Raw genomic sequence first — 23,405 nt, forward strand, 5'->3', positions numbered from 1 at the left:
ATTTCTAGTACTAAAATGTATTTAAACATTATCATATTTTAATTACTGGACATTTTTGTTTAATTTAAACCATCTTTGTATCAACAATAAGGATAGAGACGCACCTGGCAATTTTGCAGGTAAGTTTGTTTATGTATATTTTTATTACCTGAAATCTGAACCACTGTGCTGCCACCTGTAAAAACAAAATCAAACGAAAGTGGTAAAAAACAATAAAACGATTGCGTCGGCAGATGGTGTCCGTGTCCGTGAATAAAAAAGAAATCAAATAATAAACGTCTGCACAATAATGTTATATATTCCTTTCATTATTAAATTAAGTATTTTTTCTTAATTTTTAATTATTTTATTCCTCGTAAAACATATCCTTCGTAACAGTTTTATTAATGCACTCATAGTTTGTAACCGTATCTTGTGGTCACCAAGCAACGGCCATCGGTGTTTTGTAGTTTTGTTGACGACAGTCGGGAATGGACGTTGCGCGATTCTCGCTCCACATGGGCGTTGTCATTTCTCGTAGATAACGTCCGATAGATTAGTCATCTGTGATAAATATAATTCAGACTTGATAAAGTATAACGTGCATTCAGTAGTAAATCGCCATCGATGTGCCAGTGATAACCTACCTGTGAAAGTTTTCGTAACACCTCGTTACGTATGTTACTTTTGAAGTTTGTCAATTTCGTTAGTGAAACTTGTGTTTCTTTTTCATAATGCTATCGCAGCTATGATGTTAGGAGTCATAGCTTGTAAATTTCGGACGAATTGCGGAGTTTTATCAGTGCATAGGTAGTTTATGTGGATTTTAATTTTGGTCAGGTGAATTTGATTTGTTTGGGGGCGAGCCTAGAAAGGACAATGGCCGCCGTGAGTTTTGTGTTATTGTGTTTATGTTACCTGCGTTGTAGTTTTGCCCAGTCGAATCCGGGGTCTAGTAATAGAGTTTATAATAAAGACGGTATTTACATTCCTCCGAATCCTGGTGATAGTGACTATAAGACATACACGTACAATAACAGAAGATATGGGCAATACATTCCACCTGGACAGCAATATAACCCCTACCAGCCCCAGTATCACCCTCAAGGAGGGTTTCCATACAACCAGGATGTACCATTGGATGAGAGGTTTAAATATAACCAGGTGAGAAAACCGCCCCGATTATTATTTGTATAAAAAAATGTTTACCATAGCGCATGTTTATCAGTCATCAAGAAGTATGTATCTAGATAAAGAATGACGAATGATTCATTCAGAATTTCAGGTATAGAGAAATGCCAATAAAAACGTTACCTTCGGTTTTTTTGTGGAACTGTTAGGAAATTATTGAAAAGGTTCATTTGATTAATTACCTTATCAAAACAAATAAAATATGTCTTCAAGATAAAAGTGCAAATTTAAAACAAATACAGTTTTTTCTTTGGCATAAAGTTTGATTTGAAAAAAAGCTGAATTCGGTTTGAAAAATATGAATTTGAATCGAAAACATGTTTATTGGATTTGTATATGGTTAATTTGATTTGAAAAGGGTGAATTGGATTTACTGAAAGACAAATTAGATTTTTGGGAAGGTGAGTTTGATTTGTGGGAAGTTGAATTTGATCTGTGGGAAGGTGAATTTGATTTGTGGAAAGGTGAATTTGATCTGTGGGAAGGTGAATTTGGTTTGCAGAAATACGAATTTGACTTGTTGAAAGGCGTATTAGATTTGTGAGAAGGCGAATTCGATTTTCGGGTAGGGAATTTGGTTTGAAAAAGGTGAATGAGATTTGTGGGGATGTAAATTTGATCTGTGGGAAGGTAAATTTGATCTGTGGGAAGATGAATTTGATTTCTGATAATGACCAATTTGATTTGCTATAAAGGCAAATTTGATTTGCGGAAAGGTAAATTCATATGTGCAACAAACTATTGCTCTATATGTTTATTCACCCATGTAAAAAGGTAATTTATTATGACCCAATATTTTTTTTCTTCTGTTATTAATGGCATACGTAGGAATAAAACATAACAATTTCCCAACTAATGGAACCTTTCCACCTAATTTTATACTTGACCTTTGGTAAAAATATTTACCAATTTTCTCAAATTTGAAGATACGCATAGTTTTCATTGTTCTTTGAGTGTGGGAATCCGATGTGATTCTACCAAGATTCTGGAGGAACGGTCGACTAAAGTACAGTTAATTATTCAGATAAAGCGAAATCTCGCTTCTTGATTGTGCATGCGTGTAAAATAAGATCTTTTTATTCGAGTTAATACAAATTTAGGCGAAACGTTGTTCCAAGTGTCTGTTTTGCACTGAACAAATATCGCTGGTTTAATTTAACCAATAAACCAGATGTTTTTCATAATATTTACAACTTTTGACATTTTCCAACGAGTATATGAAACTTATTTATACCACTACTATAAATTCCACCACCCCGTTTCCCTGCACGGGTAGCCAGAGAGGATAGAACGTCACATCAATCCTAGCTTCCTCTCCATTACATCTCCTCTCGTAATGAACGCCTTTGTCACCTTTTCCTATTGATCTTGTAGTGTTAACTCTTTTTGTCGTTTCTGTTCTATCCTTTCATTAATATTTGCCAAATATACTCTCTTAGTCATTCTCTCGTCATCCATTCGCTCCACATATCGCTCACTCCTTTCAACAACGTCATATATAAAAAAAATCGTCAATTTTCAGTTGTGCATGTTTTCGGAATGCCCAGAAAATGTACTTTATCCCAGCAAAAGCGGCATATTTTAAACTTTATATTTACCCGCTACAGGGCAGAAAGTGTTGTTTTTGCATTTTGAAGAAAAGGTATTGTTTAATTATTTTTTTAAATATACTTAATATTTTTCAAATGGAGAAAAAACCTTCAGGTTTTACCTAAAAAAATCTGTTGCAAAGTAAAAAGTTCAATAAGTGGCTTGATATTTATTTTTAATACATTTTATTATATTCTTAAACTTTAAAAACGATCTCCTGAAAAATCAAGTTTTTTGATATATGACGTTGTTGAAAGATGTTAGCGATATGTAAAATAACGTTTCTTAATATTTTCAACTATCCCCAACTCAGCCCTACAATCCTTATAAATACATATTATATCTTCATTTTTAATTCTGTCAATTTTAATGTAATTTTTTCCACACATTCGTCTAAGGGATCGCATTTTTAAAATTATTTAGTCATCATATAACGAAACTAACTGTAAAAATAAACTAGCTGTCCATAAATGGATAGCGGAGGTGGGTAGATCTGAAATAGATCGTATCATTTGGGCATGTCGTATTTGATTGCATGTCAAAAACAGTTTTCTTTCATTTAGTTTTGTAAATAAGTATTGTAAAATGTGCCCTCGGCACGAGAACACTTGGCGACGGCACATTATTGTAAGTTTTAATTATGTGTATCATGGAAAATAAATAAACGAATAAAATAAGGTAAAATCAAAACAACAAATATATATATATATTTTTTTAATTTTCGCTTTTAAGGCCTTACTCGCAATAATAGCATTAGTTAGCGTCCGACAGCGCTGAGAGCCGGACGTCAGTTCACGCCCATTTTTTTAGAATATACATAGGGCTTTTTTTGTTTTTTAGAACTTATATTGAAAACTCCTTACTTTCAATAACTTGGTTCTTTTCAAAACCATATATTTATTTCTGTATGAATGAGCTATCCATAAATGTCGTATTTGATTAGATGTCATTAACAATTTTCTTTCGTGTAGTTTTATAAAAAGTATTGTAAAATGTGCCCTCGGCACAGGAAAACTCAGTGAGGGCACATTATTGTAATTTGTTATTATGTGTTAGATAACAAATAAATAATATAAGGTAATGTCAAAACCCAACAATATTTTTTGTAGAACTTTTTGCTTTTAACCACCCTACTCTCGGGTTATTTTCAGACATATTTTTTACAACAAACAGGCAAAAAAATCACAATGTTTGTTGTCACAAAATATTGTCAGGGATAAAACCTGACAAAAATTTGTCAGTGTATCCGGTACGCAATAAATAAAATTGGCAGTACACAATGGAGTTCTGGTTCCAACCCTTATGTATGGAAGCGAAGCATGGAGTTGGCAAAAGAAGGATGAAAGCAGACTGAATGCAGTCGAAGTGCGATCCCTCAGACGAGTGTGTGGCAAAACGATGTTTGATTGATGTTCGAATGATGAAATAAGGAAAGAATGTAAGGCTGAGATAAGCATTATCGATAAAATTAAGAAAGGTGTGTTGAGATGGTTTGTACATGTGGAGCGTATGAGTGAAGAAAGAACGGCTAAACAAATTTATGAGGCGAATGTAGTTGGAAAAAGAAGCAGAGGACGACCGGGAAAACTTGGCACAATCAGGTATGTCAAATACTTGAAAGCGGCCGGGTCAGGAGTCGTAATAATCGTCGGGTATGTATGAGGAGATGCATGAATGTAGAAGAGGCAAAGAATGTTTGCAAAGACAGAGTGGTGTGGCGTTCGATTCTCTCTGCCTACTTCTGCGGGGAAGCGGCGTGATGGTTAGTTAGTTAGTTAGTTAATTAGGAACATATATCTTTTCTCGTGCGCGTAGGTCATACGGGTTAGCGCGGAATGGTGAAGAAAAACCGCGCGTATCACGTACGTTCGTATGTGTAGGGCGGTTAATTATCATTACGATGAGAATGAGGCGCTTGCGACACGTAACTGAATAATGTGTGGAGGTTGAGGAAGTGAAAGACGTATATCAGGAGTCACGCCAGATGACAAATCATTGTGACCACAATGAGTTTCTTTATAACCACTACTATGACTAAGAAAATTATGTATTACAATTAAATGGATAAAACTATAGGTGCCTACCATACATACATTACACGCGTTGTACAATACACGTCTATCCATACTTAGTATTTTATAATTTATAGAAAATATTTTTAAAAATTCATTATGAATCATATGTGAATGTGCTACATATAATGTGCTACATATAATGTGCTACATCTAACGCGAGGTTAGTATGAAACGAAGGTCAAATATATATTTTTTTAAATAAGAGAAATATTTGTGTTTATATTATTTACACAAATATTTCAATTTCATACTATTTCTGTGAGCCTAAGCGGCTCATTATTATAAATAGGTATCAAATTGCGGTAGAGTGGATTCGAACCGAGAAACTCTGACTTAAAGAGTCCGCGACACTAACCACGGGACCACAACCCGACACTTTGATTCCAACTTCATATAGATTTCTTCCTACATATGCATTAGGGTGGTGACTGACCGGAGTCATTTCGTCGTAACGTAACACGTTACGATGCGAGCATTCGTATAGTCAGTACAGCGAGCCGAGCGCTCCATCCATAGTTTCGGATGCTCGCTGATACGACGTTACGTTACGATGAAATGCTCCGGTCAGTCACCACCCTTAGAGACTATGGCTCTGACAAAAAGGAATACAGAGAATGTCAAATGCACACAGCGATCCATGGAAAGATCCATGCTTGAAATAAGCCTAATATATAAAATAAGAAATTATGAGAATAGCGGATATCATGGATCGCGTAGCAAGACTAAAGTGGCAATGGGCAGGACATGTTGCGAGACAAGACCCCACAAGATGGACCCCTAAAATTTTAAGATGCAGACCTTGGGGGAATAAAAGAAGCGTCGGAAGACCTCAAAAAAGATGGTCCGACGACAAAGCCGCTGTGGGGGGTAAAAACTGGCTGCAAGCATCAACCAACTGAAAAAAAGGAAGAATACGGAAGAGGCCTATATCCAGCAGTGGAGGACAGAGGGCTAAAGAAGAAGAAGACCTCTATCCGCGCCCAATGGTGTATAGGGCACTGCATCGTATCGATGTTATCTGTGTTATCTTGACCATTTCTTACGTGAAGACAAAGCGATCAATCTTGCGCTTCAGACATCAGTTCAGAATAATATAATTATAAATATTATAGTGAAAAATCACTAATATTTGTTTGGACCCTCCTGGGACTCGAATCCCTGATATTGATTTGCAGGAAGAAAACGCCGATTGTAAAAATTCTCTACGAAATTCACTGATTTGGTTAACTCGTTCTGTACGTCGAACACAGCTCCCGTGTCCATACAAATATTGTAGCCACGCGTTGAACACGGGAGTCGTATTGAATAAAGACAATGGTTCTTAGCCGGTTTGAACATGAAGGAATACACTTATTTATGCTGTTTAAATAGAAAGTACAATTTGATTTTAAAAAAATTGAGAGTTTGCGAATTTAAGTTTATCTGTATGACATTTTAAACTCATTGAACGTATTAATGTAGCAGTTTTTTGTCTGCGCTTTTGTATTGTATAATTTTTAATACATATTTTAAAATGCTGACATCTCGAATAGAAAACACTAATGTTTATTTATAACGAGGAAAAATAGTTACAATTTCAGCCTTCGGACCTTTTATACGTTAATATCTACGTAACTTTATGTCTAATATTGTAAAATAAGTACGCGTAAGAAATCTTGAGTGCCCTAGCCATTGCTGCTATTCTTATTTCTCTATTCTATCGTATCCGCTATTTCTCCTCCGTTTCCTTTCTCATATAGCATTAGCGTCCTTCACTCTAGTCCCGGCTAAAAACGACTTAGTCGTATCAAAATTCTACGTAACCGGCCGGCATGTATTACTAGATGTATGTGAAGGAAGCTAGGAATGTATGTTAGGATAGACGAGTGTGGCGTTCCATCCTCTCTGCCTAGCCATTCAGAAACGGCGTGATAGTAGTAGTAGTCGTTAATCCGCCTAATTTTAGAAGGGGGCTCGCGCGAGCCCCTTTAGAGCTCCCCAGCCCACCCCTGATTTTACTTCATTGCCTTCATACTTCAAATGTAAATAGAGCGTATTTTCATTCCATTTTATAAGCAAGTGCGTTTGCTGCTCTGATAATGTACTTGTGATACGTTTGTATGATTGAAAATGATAACGGATGTGGTCGTGTAATTATAATATTGCACGGCGCAACGATTTTATGAATTGTGAATGGTACATTATAATTAAATAAATACACAAGTCCGCGCCTATATCAATTTGTAAATACGTCTGTGCAGTTGGAGGCGTCGAAAATTAAACAGGGGTGCCCATAAAAATTGTCTGAATTTTAATTTCGTCTATTTTTAGGTTAACAAATCGCGAATTGAGGTGACATTTGATTATAAGTTTATTTACGTAAAACGTTATTTAGGTATCAGAATAAATATTCAAATAATTGTTTATTTTTGGCGAATCACATAAATACAAAAGGATTTTTTTCGTATTTTTTTTTTAAACTTAAAATTTCGTTATTATTTTTTTTTTTAAATATCAACATGTTTTTACAAAATGTTCTTTTCAATTATGTTTATTCGAGAAACGTGTTTTAAAAATGTCAAAAATAAAAAGCTTTTTTTTAATATAAAAAAATTAAAAGTCATCACTTGAAAAATATTAATATTATCAGGATTATTTTATAATTAAAAAAAAAATCATGGATGCTATAAGCCAAGAGAAAATAACACAATAAGCAGAGGGAACACCATAATTGTCTGTGCATTAAGCTATAATCGTACATTAAAATATTGTCCAGACTTCATTATATCCAATTATTATAAATAGTACAACATAACTATGTAACAATGTTATAGGGCTTCAAATGCATCTCCTGAAAAAATGCAAATTCAAATTGTGGCATTGATCTTACAAACATGCAATTTGTTCAGATAGAGCCATACTACACATGTATTGCTATACATATTCAGTTCTAACCAAATATGGAACAGTACTAGTTCGTCTAAACATAGCCTTGCTGAGTCAAGTATAAAAATAACCACACAGTTCAACTTTTGATCGATTGCTAATGTATGACCCAGTTTGACGTTTACCTTTTGTTTCATTAATATTGTTTTTTTTTCATGATACACAGCCTCCGATTGATCCCAACAACCCTGATGCAGTATTCCCGGGAGTTCTAGCCGGGTGGAGGGAGGACCTTCAGGGTAAGGAGAGAAGAGACTCTCGCCAGCTTCCCCGCGATGTGTTTGTTACAACCAACTATGGACAGGTGCAAGGGTTCAAGGTAAATATATTACCATTTTATACTTTGAGGTTTTTAGTAAATCATTTGTAAATCCCATAATGTTTCAAAATATTATTATGATGATAAACCATTTTAGTGCTGAGATATTTCCTTATATCGCTCACTCCTTTCAGCAACGTCATATATCAAAAAACTTGATTTTTCAGGAGATCGTTTTTAAAGTTTAAGAATATAATGAAATGTATTAAAAATAAATATCAACCCACTTATTGAACTTTTTGCTGTGGAACAGATCTTTTTAGGTAAAACCTGAACGTTTTTTCTCCATTTGAAAAATATTTAGGATAGTTAAAAAAATAATTAAACAATACCTTTTCTTCAAAATGCTAAAAACAACACTTTCTGCCCTGTAGCGGGTAAATATTAAGTTAAAAATATGCTTCTTTTGCTGGGATATGGTACATTTTCTGGACATTCTGAAAACATGCACAACTGAAAATTGTCGATTTTTGATATATGACTTTAAAAGGAGTGAGCGATATGTATTCTAAAACTGCTTAAGGCCTTTTTTGCAAAAATGGTCCTTTTTTTAGCTGCGTACAAAATCAACGATATTTTTCTCAAATACTAACGTACTTACCTATATATATTAAAAATAAATGCAATTTGAGAAAATACATGGATTTTTTTAAATTCACATGAATTTGTCACAATTGTGTGAAATTGGCTCGTCCTCGAAGTTTTCGCTAGTGATGTGCATCCTCCGACTGGTAAACATTTTAATTTCATTGTCACTATCATTAATTTGGGAATAAGAATAAACATTTTCGTGCGATATTTGACCATCGCTTTCAACATCACTATCGGACAAATTTGGCATTGTAAGGGAAACACAATGTATTTGTATTTATCACTAAAAATTAATTTAATTTGTTTCTTAGTGAATATTATTTACAGATTGGATTATAAGAAAGGCGTGTACACTGTGACACAACCTTCCAGCTCGACTGCCAAAATACACTGGCGTTATTGTCAGTATATCGACGGCCGCACTTTTGGCAAAGTATTTCATAGCCGATATATAGATTCTCAGCACTCTAACAGTTATAGCAAAGAGATAACAAAAAAATTACATCAATTTATCGTAGCTAAATATAAGTTTTTCTGACAGTAGAGTTAAGTAGGAAATGGAACCTTATCATGATCAGATCAAGGTAGTGAGTTTGGTCAGGTTGCTGGTCTAGCACCACCAGTCTGACAACTTAAGCATCTTACAATTTCTAGCAATGTTACATGTTGTTGTATTTTCAGGTTTACATGTATGACAACCCCGACCCTGACTCCGGTTACCGGCCCTGGGTTACCCCTGTGGAGAGAATCCACGGAGAGTGTAGCGCCTTCCTCGGTATTCCCTACGCCATTCCACCAGTTCTCGAGGGAAGATTTAAGGTAAACAAAAAAATATTCCATAATACACTAGAGGCTCTTTAAATTTTATGTTTCTAGTAATTTGGCACTTGACATGTAAAATTCAGCTCAAGAAGTCCCTTCAATTACCTCCAAGAAAGTATTGTTGAACTGTGCACTGATTAATGTGAAAGCCTGTATTTTCATTTTTATTCAATCTTTTAACCACCACGGCCAAAACAAGCAGTGTTTATGACGCAGACCATACTAACTATCCAACTGATTTCATTGGTCTAAGTCAATATTAAAACATGGAGAGACATCTTTTGGGATAATTTTGACATACTAAGATATGATACAAAAATATGCAACAAAACAATGTATGATAGATGTTCGAATGGTGATATAAGGAAGAAAGAATGCAAGGCTGAGATAAGCCATTACCGATAAAATTAAGAAAGGTGTGTTGAGATGATGGGTTTGATATGTGAATCAAATGAGTGTAGAAAAAAGTAAAACAAATTTATAAGACAAATTTGTAAATAGGTGCAGAGGAAGACTTAGGAAAACTTGGCATGATCAAGTATTTCAAATACTTTTGCGTGATCAGTTCAGGGGTTGTAATAATCGGCAAGTATGTATGAGGAGATACATGAATGTGAAAGGGGTGAAGATTGTTTACAGAGACAGATTGGTGTGACATTCTATTCTCTCTGCCTACCCCTGTGAAGAACAGGTATGATGGTTAGTTAGTCAAGTAAATTAGTTAATATGTGACTACGATTGTATATTCCAGGCACCACTGTACGAATATCTACTGGCAATTAAAAGATATAATAAGATAATATCTTTTCTCTCTCCCTTGAGTATGCTAATACCTAAAAGTAAAATCAACCCTCTTATAGTGGTACGAAAGATCTGCTGATGACAGTCAACAGTCAGGCTTCTGAAGAGTTTTATGTGGTTTTCTCCCAGTAATGAGCAAATTCTGAGAAGTTCCTGACTGGGCCACACTCGATTATCCCTCCTGTTCCCAACACAGATAAAAATAAAACATCTTTATTTAGTTACAAGAAACATAAATCCACTTAATGATCTACAGTATCTACTCAATGAATTAGGGCCACCCATTATTTTTTTGAATACTCTGAAATCTTTTGGATTATTATATTTATTTGACATAAATACTTTAAGTTTTCTATTGACATCTAATACCATGTATATTACCTTCAATAATATGTAAAATATACCTGGATTATTTAAGCCTTTACAAAATTTCAAACCCTTTTTCTGAGAAAGGTCCCTAATTAGCACAGGTAGACAGATAGTTGAAAGTTAAAAAAATAGTCCTATCTCATTTATTAGTGAAGTTTCTTGAGTTCTGGTTGTTGTTTTGTTCAGAGAGGTTATATAGTTATCGTGTCTTGTGAAAAAAACTTAATTTTTAATTTTAGTTCATAAAGTATAATTTTTTTTTGTAAACACAAGTGTTTTTTTTGAAAAGGACAAAATGGGAAAAAGTAAAGACATTTCTGAGGAAAAAAAGTCTAGTGTTATGGTGCTACTGAAATCAGAAATACTATCTACTAGAGAAATTTCAAAAAAAGAAAACGTTTCTCGTTAAACAGTGGCCAGAATTTCAAAATCAATAAAAAATCAGTCACCCGCCACCAGCAATCGGCGAAAGAACTGTCGTAGGATTAGAAAAACAACACCGAGGACTGATCGAAAAATCATTCAAAGTGCCTTAGAAAACCGTAGTGCATCAGCAAAAACATTAAAAATAAAATTGGAAGAAGAGGGTATAAATATATCGGTATCAACACTGAGGCGACGTCTTTACGAAGTAAATCTGAAATGCAGGCGCCCTGTAAAAGTACCAAAATTGACACCACGAATGAAAGCGGATCGATTAAAATGGGCCAGGCTACATCGAAATTACTCGGTAGATGATTGGAAAAAGGTATTTATTTAAATTGAATTTTCAACATATCATTTTAGTAAAAAAACTTATATTTTTGAATTAAACTCAATTTTTCATTATTTTTCAGGTCATCTTTAGTGATGAGTGCCGGTTAGAAGCCGTGACAGAGAGCCGTCGATTCGTCAGGAGAACACCAATGGAACGTTACAATGAGGCCTGTGTGGTAAAAGTTATCAAACACCCCCCTGCAACAATGATATGGTCATGTATTATTAACAATTTACCTGGGCCGTTGTTTTTCGTGGAAGGAACAATGAACCAAAATTCCTATAAGCAGGTCCTCGAACGAATTTTATTGCCCTTCTACCATACACTCGACCTAACAGAAGGTCCATACACCTTCATGCAGGATGGGGCACCTTGCCACCGGGCTAAATCAATAATAAAATTTTTGTCTAACAAAAATCTGCCTTTGCTCCCCTGGCCTGGAAATTCTCCGGACCTTAATCCTATAGAAAACGTATGGAGCATGTTAAAAAATAAGTTATACTCATTTCCAAATCCGACAGTAGACTGTCTAAAAAAAATATTCAAAAAATTTGGTTAGAAGACGAAGAAATAAAAAACATGATAAAACAGTGCATTTTAACTATGCCAAAAAGAATTGAGGCAGTTATTTCTGCCAAAGGTGGAAATACTAAATACTAACTATATTTATATGAAAATATATGCATAATTTAAGCGTAATAAAGTGTTCATGTGTAAATAAAATTCAATGTTGTTTTATTCAAGGTTTTCTCTGAGTTATTCCTGTTTGAATTGAGAAATTGCGCGAAATTCTGCGTGGCCCTAATTCATTGAGTAGATACTGTATAAACCTTGTACGTAATAAACAAGGTAAATAATTTATTGTAACTGCAAACAGTTGGTAGAATTCCATATTGAATTGTTGGGTAATATATCCAAAATTAAACAAGGTTTATTGGATTAAATTCTACATTTATTTATGTATATGTTAATACGTGACGCGTTTCGTCTTATTAAGACATTATCAAACACTCTCAGAGTGTTTGATATATTACCCAATAAGGTAAATAATAAATGCAACTTCCATCTAAAAAATAAAATACCTAATAGTAGCCATTTGTCACTCATGATTGTTTTAATTAATTGTAGCCCCCGCGCCCGCACCGAGGCTGGCAGCTCTTGCAGGCTGTAGACTTTGGTCCGGCGTGCCCCCAACCAGTGCGCTTCACCGGCGCTACCAAGGGTGTGCGAGATATGGATGAAGATTGCCTCTATCTCAATGTCTACTCTCCTAAAGTAAGCTTACTGTAAAGCAATTTAATATTAACAAAAAAAAAACAAGAATTATGATAAAAATCCATCTGATAATTGAAGATATTGTGACAAGCATAGAAGACTGGTTAAAATACTAAATAATTTATAATTTACATTTGAAGCTCTAACTTTGTGATTTGCCATTTTATAATTAAAATGTAACTTTGTTTTAAAATCACTATAAATATTTTATTGTAACTTAATTATAACGTCTACCGGTTTCAAAGTTAACCGCTTTTTTATCAAGATAGTATTAATCAAGAGTATTAATCAGTCTTGATAAAGAAGCAGTTAGCTTCGAAGCTGGTAGACATTATAATTAAGTTATAATAAAATATTTATAGTGATTTTAAAACAAAGTTACATTTTAATTACTACTTAATATTTTAACTATTACTAAATATTTTAATTAGTTCTGTTTAAATTTGTGATGATTTTTATGGATTTTATTAACATTGTTGTCGGGCGGTTTTTTCATCAACCCCAATTCTACTCCGATCTGTACAATGTTTTTTGGCATCTCGCGCTGCACCAAAAGTAAGCACACATAACACTTATAAGCGTCTCCAGCTCTCTGCCAATAGTATGTAAAAGACGCTTTTAAGCGTTTCCCGCAAACAATGTTTTAAGTTAAAAATGTTTTGTTTAGAAATTGTTATAAATGCCCTTAAATATTATTTTATTAAATAATCGCTGTACTTATGTATGTTGGTTTGTATGGTGAATCACTAAAAATGTCACAATGGTCAATCCATTGAAGTAGGAAGTGAATGTTTGAAACAAAATATGTCACGAAAAAACATATATTAAGGTTACTACTGGTTAGGTATTTACATGAAATAAATAAATGCATTGATCAGCGTTCAAATATTATCAAACTATGTTAAGTAAACAGAATTCTTTATATTGTTAAATGAAACATCAGGTATGTACTATTATCGATACAGTTTTTTTAGCTACAATATTTCTTTGTAAAAATACATTAGATTTGAGTGAAATGCACCAGCGGCAGAAAAAGACCACTGTAACGGAAAGGAACAATTAATTCACTGTAAGGATCTCACTTGATCTTGCTAACATCTTAATTGGCTAAATTGAACAAATTAATCTCATGACTAAGCTAACTTCAATGGTTCGAGAATACTTTAACCTTATTTTGTCTTCTATACACAATTATTTTTTACTTTTTTTTTCATGTAATATCACATCGGCTTTAAAAAAACTTGCCATTTATGTAAAAAATTAAACACATAATTACTCCCAGAATACTGAGATTCACATAATTTTATATAACGATCACAAAATTTTATTATTTTGCTACTTTAAAATTATCTAAATAAATATTTTTTTAAAAATTTGCTTTTTGATGTGAATTTTGGTATCAGACTTATATCTCAGTATTGAAAAGTGATGTAAATTTAGAAAAGTCATTAATGCAATGTTTTTTATATAACGTTGCATTAAAATCGTAAAATATATATTTTTTTAAATTTCTTGTCATAATGCACATATTAATTTGCTTCTCAACCAGCAATATATTCCATAATATTACGGTTTAACTCCAATTATCCCGATTAATGAGTGCCGAATGTGATCTGAATATGCAAAATTTACCATAAGGTGTTTTTGTTGCATTGGAAATAATACAGAAAATTGGTATTACACTAAAATTTTACACAAGCATGTCTAGCAAATTCAATAAGTAAGTAATCCTGAAAGCTTTGGCGAAGGAACTCAATTTACAGGCAACACGGCTTCCAGCGCCTTATTTTCTCAACTACTGGCCTACTGCACGCAACTAAAAGGCCCACTGCACTGCCAATATACATATATACAAAAAATAAATGAACTTATGGTTTTCTTTTGCTAGACTGAAGCGGGAGTGGCTCAAAAATATCCGGTGATGGTGTACATCCACGGGGGTGACTTCATCAGGGGAGCTTCCAACTCCTTCCCAGCACATATCCTGGCATCCTTCTACAATGTCGTTGTGGTCTCCATCAACTATCGCCTTGGAGCTCTTGGTAAATATTTATCATTTCTACTTTTCACTTTTAAAAAAAGTACTTTAAAAAAAAGGATAAGCGCCGTGGCGTAGTTGGATAGACTGTGAAACTGGCGTCGCAGGTTCGATTCCAGCTAATTGCAAAATAATTTCAAGAAAGATTTCTTTTCAATTGGCCTGGGCGTTTGTGATATATTTTTTACATTTACCTTCCCAATTCTTACTATCCTACCAGCAGTCAAGCCTTTAAAATTACAGGCTTTGCGGGTTATTCCTTTAAAAAAAATTACATCTTATAATTTTTTTAAAACTTAACTTGTAACTCTATATCTACCAACTGGTCATTACGGCCGATAAATAATTTTTTTTTTAAATCTTGAAATATGGGCTGAAAATATTTTATATACTTAAAAATATGTCTAAATTTTAAAGTATTTAAATTATAAACTGTTAGAATTTTGAGGTTTTTGAATTTTTTGATGTCAGAATTTAGTATTTTGTACTGTTGTAGTTTCATTTTGTAAATTTAAATGGCTCTCTACCTTGTGCATCATTAGAGTATGTATTGTTCATCATCCGTGAGAAATACAATAATTTTTCCGTGGCAGGTTTCCTGAGCACGGCGGATTCCAACTCTCCCGGCAACTACGGACTGTTGGACCAGGCGCTGGCACTAAAGTGGGTACACGACAATGTGGAGTTCTTCAACGGAGACAGAAACACCATCACCCTGTTTGGGCCGGGCGCGGGGGCCGCTTCCGCGGGGCTGCTCATGGTCGCCCCGCACACCAAGGACATTGTCAACAAGGTCATCGCGCAGGTACAGTACACTTGTCTCTTCAGATGCTGTACTTTATTCCAGGCATGGGCGACCTTTGCTAGGTCTGGGGCTGAATTATCATTGTTTCCGAGTCAAAAGCCGGACCAAATTATGAAACATAATAAAGTAATATTTAATTAAATAAAACACGTTGCTACTTCTTAAATTCATATTTTTATTTATATAATGAAAGACATTATATTAATATTATATACTGATTACAATGTAGTGTGAAGATTGGCCTTGTACTTGAATTAAGAGACTATCATTATTGGTGTTGGTATTCCTTAAAGGTAATCATATAGAATTTTCAAGGTTTTCATCTGTTATCCTCGTTCCAATTTTTATTAAGTGTGTTTTATCCTCAAAAAAAAACTGTTCACACGTAATCGTAGTCATACAGGAGAAAGTGACCAAGTGCATTTTTTACAAAAACGTGATTATTGACTTTTTGATATCTTACTAGCTTAATTTCGTCCTGAAAAAATATGATTTTAAACTTAGAAGTATAATATATTGACTTGTTAAAAATGACTAACTGCATTGATATTTATTTTATTGCCAAGCAAAATTAACTTATATAGCCCTCCTGAACATTTTACGTTTCGTTAGTTGGTCACTTTCTCCTGTACGACTACGATATGTGCTGCCAAAAAGACAAATGATTTTTCTTACAAATGCCCGTAAATTTGTATATTCTTCGCCGAGTTGGTTGAGGGCTGGACAAAATAGCTCAGCAGGCCGTTGGTTACCCATATATGCTTTATTCCATCTAAAAGTATGTGCAAATTTTTCATGTATTTGTACTTATTCCAGAGTGGTTCGGCTCTGGCCGACTGGGCCCTGATAGTGGACAAGTACCGAGCTCAGAACACCAGTCGAGTGTTCGGGCAGCTCCTCGGCTGCTCCATCGAGTCCTCGTGGAAGCTCGTCAACTGCCTCAAGCAGGGCAGGAACTTCTACGAACTGGGAAATGCCGAATTCCAGGTATGGTTCTTCAAATCAATAAAATTATTACTGTCACAATAAGTTTTGCAGCAATAACTCATAATGTAATGGCGTCCAATGAGTTTTGTGTAAGGGTTTGTTATATATATATTTGTTTAAATCTAGCTTCTGACGACTATCTTCACGTATTTTGTTGCTAAAATATTCATTGAAACCCTTATCCGCACCCCAGTGGTGAATAGGGCACTGCATCATACAAACACAGTGTTATCTTGATCGTTAACACATCATGAAGGAAAGGTGATCAGCCCTCCGCTTCAGGTCCAATCCAGGGTAATATGGAATGAATATTAAAGTGAAAAAATCATTAATATTTATTTGACCCCCTAGGAATTGAACCCGGGACCTCTAGAACAGTAGCCGTGCGTGCTGACCATTGCACTACGGAGGCGGACAAAATACTACTAAACATTCACCATTGAGAATATTTTGTGTTAATATGTTAACTGTATGAACTTTAAAGATTGGATTCCCATATAATAACGGTCGAGGTGCTATTTAGAGCTGCCCAAGACAAGGAAAATTACTCTCAAGTGATTGTTGAAGTTAGGAGGACCTGGCATGACACATAAAGAAGAAGATTCCTAAATAATTTTTTTCCAAATAGAAAATATGTTTATTCTGACATTGTGATTATGTGTCCAATCTCAACTGGACTCAGCTTGTTTAATGAGAATTTGGTTTCCCTGTTACAGCCGCACGTGGGCCTGTTTCCCTGGGGCCCTGTACTGGACGTGAACTTCACGTACCCGGGGGACGAGTGGTACGAGGGCTGGCGCGAGCGGGACTGGGTGTTCCTGAAGGAGACCCCGGAGCAGCTGGTGCGGCGTGGCCACTTCAACCGGGGCCTCTCCTACATGGCCGGCGTCACCATGCAAGAGGCCGCCTACATCATATGTAAGGCTCCTTCCATCAACTCTCTCCTCATTCTCCTTCAAGCAACTCTCACCAGAAACTGCATACAGCTGCTTTGGTCTGTATGTTCCCGATAGTTACCTAAGACAGCGTCGGCATAGATTGTTTCACATTCCTTTACACAGGACCAACCTGCCGATGGTTATGCCTGTAGGAAGAGCTACCGCTATGTTGAACAATATCTCATTGGATATTGATCTGTTCCATGTGTCTGAAGGAGTTTTCCGAAGCGGGATTCTTCTACACCTTTAGCAATAGTTCTTGCATATATTTTATTTTGATGTATTTTAATGTATGATGTATTTAATGTATTTGATGCTTTAAAAAAAACTAAATGTAATGTATTGAAAATAAATTGAAATAAAACCACCTAGAGAAACATTATAGCACATTTTTTGAGGCAACATTGTGAAACAGCACTTTATTTGAGGCAACATTGTCTGGAGATTATATAACCTCCAATTTCAACAGCAGTTTCTATCTTGCTCATCAGGTGATTGAGCGTTGTGGCCCCTTCATCTCTGTAAGAAATAGGCATTGAGTAGTGAATTTGTGTGCCAAAAAAGGCACGATTCCTTAATATCTATTATTTGAAATTGAAATCTCAATACAATAATAATAATAAATTAAGATAATTTATTAAGCGCCATTTTTGTTAAATATTACCTCAAGGGCACTTATAATATAGACAAAAGTTTTTCTGTTTGGCCCACTTTACTTCTGTATATCACATGTTTATTTTTGGTTGGTAGGATGATATTGCTTTGTAGCAATAAGCCCGCCAATGTAATTTATTTTCTACAAGAAGTCTAATAAATAAGAATAAGCATTTTATATCCGGCCATCCTAAACACATCCTCCAAACTATTTTCATCGATTCCTTAATGTTTTGAAACCGTAACATTTTTTCCTCCTGTTCCCCTTCCTTTGATTTTCTCCATCTTATAACTAAGAAAAGGTGATACAGTTTGTGTCTAAAAACTTGCCAAACTTGACAAAATAAAACCACGCTTAATTTATTTTATTATTTGCAGCTGAAAATGAAACTCTGGCGCCATACTACGAAATCAATGAAAAATTCTTTGATCAAAAAATAAAAGAACTGGTCCTACGTTTCAACTATACACTCAATCCCATCGGAGTGTACGAGGCCGTCCGCTACATGTACACTTACTGGCCCAACCCGCACAACACTACTCACATCAGAGAGCAGTATATCCATGTAAGTTATTGAATTAGTATTACATTATGACGTACGATAGAAAACATCTCCTATCCTTATTGTAACTTATTTGGCTTCAATTCAAGGGTCTCCACTAGGTAGGTATTCTACTTATACAAGAGTGTTCTGGCCAAAGCTGCTATTCTCTTTTACCTCCCTTTGAATCTTCCTCCATTTCCTACAAGGTAGACCAAAAAAAGAGGTTAACAGGATCCTCTTCAAACCTTCAATTCATTCCTATTCAAACTTAACACCTTCACCGGAGAAATACAGTCAAATTTTGCATTGCACATCAAGAAAGGAAGAAATGCTCTTTGTCTGTTGCCATCTCAATCACTCTTTACATCACAATGCTGATTTAAGACTTAATCCTGATGAGTTTTAATAAAGTTTTTATTTTGCAAAAGGGCAGGTTTTTTATTTCAAATATATGATATCGAAATATACTAAATAAAACTGACAAAGAGTCCACTAATGTCCATACACATAGAGCCACCCTGCAAGAACACATTCAACCACCTCATAAAACAATATGTTAAAATCAGTTAGAGGTATTTGTTCGTAAAGGTGCCTGTACCAGGTATGGGCAGATCCGCAAAGGCCCATTTTTTTTGCCCGTATGTGGTACAGGCAAACGGTTAATTTATTGTAATGATCTGCGATTGACAGTAACAAGTTACTTCTCCTTTCAGTTACTGTCGGACTTCTTGTTCCGCGCTCCCTCTGATAGCATGGTCAAGTTGCTTCTGGAGCACAACGTCCCTGTATACAGTTACGTGCTCAACACCACCGTGGAGGCCCTCAAGCTGCCCGAGTGGAGGAAGGTCCCCCACAACATGGAGCAGTACTTCCTCACCGGAGCTCCCTTCATGGATACCGAGTTCTTTCCCAGCAAGTGGAAACTGGACCGCCAGATGTGGACCAACAATGACAGGAACATGAGCCACTTCTTCATGAAGGCATACAGTGATTTTGCAAGATATGGGTGAGGACTTACGCACTATATTTTTTTAACCCACTATGGAAATCTTATTATTCTCTTTAATCTAACATGTGCAATGGTTTTTTTTTCAGCAATCCCTCTCGTCAGCAAATTCTGGGACTTCATTTCGAAGTGGCTCGAGCGGGAGAACTCAAATACCTGAATGTCAACACGACATACAACTCCAGTATCTTGCTCAACTTCCGACAAACTGAATGCGCTTTCTGGACCAACTATCTTCCGACGGTTATAGGTCATCTTGTGCCAACCTACCCGCCAGTCACTGAGGTAAGGCCTACAGCGCACATCTTTCCTCATTACTTAGTATGTTGGAATACAGTACATACATTTCCTTATTCCTCTGTATGCTGGAATACAGCGCATACCTTTCCTCAATACTCTGTATGCTGGAATACAGTGCATACATTTTCTTATTCCTCTGTATGCTGGAATACAGTGCATACATTTTCTAATTCATCTGTATGCTGTCACACAGCGCGTAAATTTCCTCATTACTCTCTATGCTGGCACACAGCGCATACTTTTCCTCATTACTCTGTATCCTGGCACACAGCGCATACCTTTCCTTATTACTCTGTTTGCTGGCATACAGCATATACCTTTCTTTATTACTCATACAGCGCATACATTTCCTCATTACTCTGTATGCTGGCATACAGTGCATACATTTCCGCATTACTCCGTATGCTGGCCAACAACGCGTACAATTCCTCACGTTTGATTCCAGTTCTGGTGGGAGCCCAAGGAGCCGCTGCAGATAGCGTTCTGGAGCATGTCGGGCGCGTGCCTGCTGCTGGTGGTGTTCCTGGTGGTGTGCTGCCTGCTGTGGAGGAACGCCAAGAGGTAGGTACGCAGGTCAGTGCCTCTCTACATACAAATCCATGTAGCTGGGCAAGGATCTATCCACCATTCCTCTTCTTATTATTCCACTACATACTATTGTCAGACCTTTTAAAATAACTAAATATTAGATTTTTTTGATAATAGAGGACATGGATTGAACAAAAAAGCAATGAATTATGATTCATAATACTTATCCTCAAACAATATGAAGTTTTGATTAAAATCCATAGAAATTGTCATATAAGAATAAGGGGATTTATCTAATAATTTCTTTATTTGATCATTGCTATGAATTTCACCATAGACTTGACTTGATATGGATAATTTTTGTGTAAGTTATACAAGTAATTCAAATAAAAAGTTATTTTAAAAGGTCTTCCATATCTTGGTGATTTTATCATAAGTATTTTATAATTTTTAAAGCGTTACCAGGAATATAGAAAAACTCATTCATATATGCATCAAAATACTGAATGTTTTTTTATAGATCTGGTTAGCGTATACATATTTATATCTTTATCATATTGAACTCTATATTCCACGCTGAGTATGTACTATATATGTGAGAAAAAAACTGGACTTTTGAACACATTCTAAACTGTTTACAATAGAGTCTGATCACATAAAAAAAACCTAAAAATTACAATGAAAATGGTATGTTTTATTTTTGTACGATTTTACAAAAATTTTGTAACCGCATTTTAAATATGTCTCTTTCAAATTACCTTTAAAAGGACATTAACGGATGCTTTGAAATCTGTGACATTGCAGTTGTTGTGTTTTATTCACAATACTCCGTAGATACAAGTACTTATGCATCATAGGAAGTGCTAACCGTCTTATTCAGTTAGTAGTCTCAATGCAGTTTGAAGGAACAAATTCCGGAACGCACGGAAGATGTTAGACAGTAAATGTATTGTCATTTTTTAAATTATCCAATGATAAGTCACTTTCTGTTTCCTATTTTTTTAAAGAGAAAATTCTTAGTGAAGATATGATTTTTATACGTTTATAGTACTGTAGAACGGGGCTTGAACTTTGATGTGTTACTTGAGCCCAGTACAAAAAAATCTGTATTTGGTCTGCAATAATGAATGTATCGTGACAATAAGTGTCACCTGTCAGGGAAACAATGAATCATGTCGATACGTTCATTATTGTAGACCAAATAAAGATCTAAATTTTAAAAAATGTACTGGGCTCAAGTAACACATCAAAGTTCAAGTAGCCCCGTTCTACGGTAACATTATAAGAATCATGAAAATATGCTTATTAAATTATTGAATTTTACCTTCTATGTGTACATAATTGGTTGTGGAATTTTGAAATATGTACATAAAATTTGAAGAATTATTTTTACCTACTTATTAAATTATTAAGAAACAATATATTTGAATGGTGTTTGTTTCACTTGCATGCAGAGCTATTCCGAGGAAGATACCAATTATCATTAAGCAGTAACGTATAATCTTTCTATTCTAACTACACATTGCAATCTATGAAACTTTCTGCTTTTTGGATTGAATCAAATATTTTTTGCACCTGTTTTGTAGTGGTTTTTCTTTTCAGTACTTATATTTTAGGATTTTTTCGTTTTTTGTTCTTGTTGTTTCCGTATGTTTTTATTCATTAAACTTCTTGTACAGAAGCTTCATGTACATACATATTGACCTCCAATAAAGAAATAAATACACGAACAATACATGGTTTCTTAAATTATTTTATTTTCTTTGAAAGAGGAGTATTTGTGTTTTTGTTATTTATAAAAATACTTTATACTATTTCTGTGAGTTAGCAGCTCATCATTAGAAATAGGTATCAAATTGTAGTAGAGTGGGTTTGAACTGAGAAACTCTGACTCAAGAGTCCGCGACACTAACTACGGGACTGTAAGTGCATTTATTATTATTATTATTATTATGCTTGAGGTCCCAGTTTTGATTTCCAAGGTGATCAACATAAATAAATATGATTTTATTACTCTAAACCAAACATATTTTATATAACTGGAATAGTACCTGAAGCGTCGGAGTGAACACCTTGTTTTCATGAGATTCATGATTGTTAATGATTTAAGTATAATTATCTATTTGGAGCAGTGCCCATACACCATTGGGAGCAGAAGAGAGTCAGAAAAAGGATGAAAATGCATGTTTTTATGCATTTCATGGTCCAAATGTGTTCCAAGGTAAGTTTATCCAATTCCAACCTGTTTTTTCTTTACCATGCAGAGAGGCAGATCGTTACTACAACGGGGACGTCTTCATGCTGCCTGAAATAGCTGACGATGGAGGCATAGAGAACACGCACCGATCACGGGACAACGTCTACGAATATCGGGACAAGCCCCTGCGACCGCAGACTCTCTCCCTCTCCCGGCCCAACAGTCAGGCGTCTTCGGGCAGTGCCCTGTCTCTCAAGGAAGGGAACTACGTGTCCAGCAGTCCCAACCCGTCCCGCGCAACTCCGCCCCCCAAACCCAGAGCGAGGCAGTCTGTAAAGACTCAACTTGTCCAAGGAGTTCCGCAGACTCAAGTCTGATCTTAAATTTTTACCATTTTTGTTAGTTACGGGGTTTAAAATGAGGACGTTAGTAACAAACACGACTCGGAGGCCCAATTTCTATACCTATTAGGGGCATTTAAAAAAAAAAACTTACAAAAAAAACATTTACGTTGGGTACATATTGTATTGTCACTTGCGCATAACTTAATGATAATTTATTTTCAAAATGTTTTTTTTTTTTTCCGTCGAACAGTTAACAATGAGGGCCGTTTGTTTTAAAGAATCGTTTGTTTTATGATGGAGAATTTAGAAAATGATTTTTCTATAAACAATAATGATGTCACAAATTACCTGTTTGTGCTATTTGAGTAT

The 23,405-nt window shown here is 35.2% G+C and overlaps 1 protein-coding gene across 1 annotated transcript; it reads left to right on the forward strand.

The window, feature by feature from the left end:
• The first annotated feature begins 219 nt into the window (after positions 1–219).
• LOC148313861 (cholinesterase-like) lies at positions 220–23,190 on the forward strand. The gene is made up of 13 exons (XM_088257647.1): positions 220–1,143; positions 7,927–8,079; positions 9,352–9,489; positions 12,548–12,694; positions 14,583–14,736; positions 15,326–15,537; positions 16,354–16,524; positions 17,241–17,442; positions 18,495–18,682; positions 19,375–19,667; positions 19,757–19,952; positions 20,413–20,528; positions 22,760–23,190. Exons 1-13 carry the CDS (start codon positions 859–861, stop codon positions 23,067–23,069), a joined length of 2,565 nt encoding a protein of 854 aa, XP_088113773.1. The 5' UTR covers positions 220–858; the 3' UTR covers positions 23,070–23,190.
• Positions 23,191–23,405: the final 215 nt, after the last annotated feature.

This window comes from Brachycentrus maculatus, unplaced genomic scaffold (assembly GCF_059751285.1).
Source record: "Brachycentrus maculatus isolate JH-2025_06_01 unplaced genomic scaffold, ASM5975128v1 h1tg000005l, whole genome shotgun sequence".
Taxonomy (NCBI): Eukaryota; Metazoa; Arthropoda; class Insecta; order Trichoptera; family Brachycentridae; genus Brachycentrus; species Brachycentrus maculatus.

What these genes read in the sequence shown, in the direction of transcription:
- LOC148313861 (XM_088257647.1), top strand. Translation starts at nt 859, where the DNA reads ATGGCCGCCGTGAGTTTTGTGTTATTGTGTTTATGTTACCTGCGTTGT. An exon ending in GACAGGTGCAAGGGTTCAAG is followed by an intron (nt 8,080 to 9,351) that starts GTAAATATATTA and finishes TTGTATTTTCAG; the next exon opens with GTTTACATGTATGACAACCC. An exon ending in CTATCGCCTTGGAGCTCTTG is followed by an intron (nt 14,737 to 15,325) that starts GTAAATATTTAT and finishes TTTCCGTGGCAG; the next exon opens with GTTTCCTGAGCACGGCGGAT.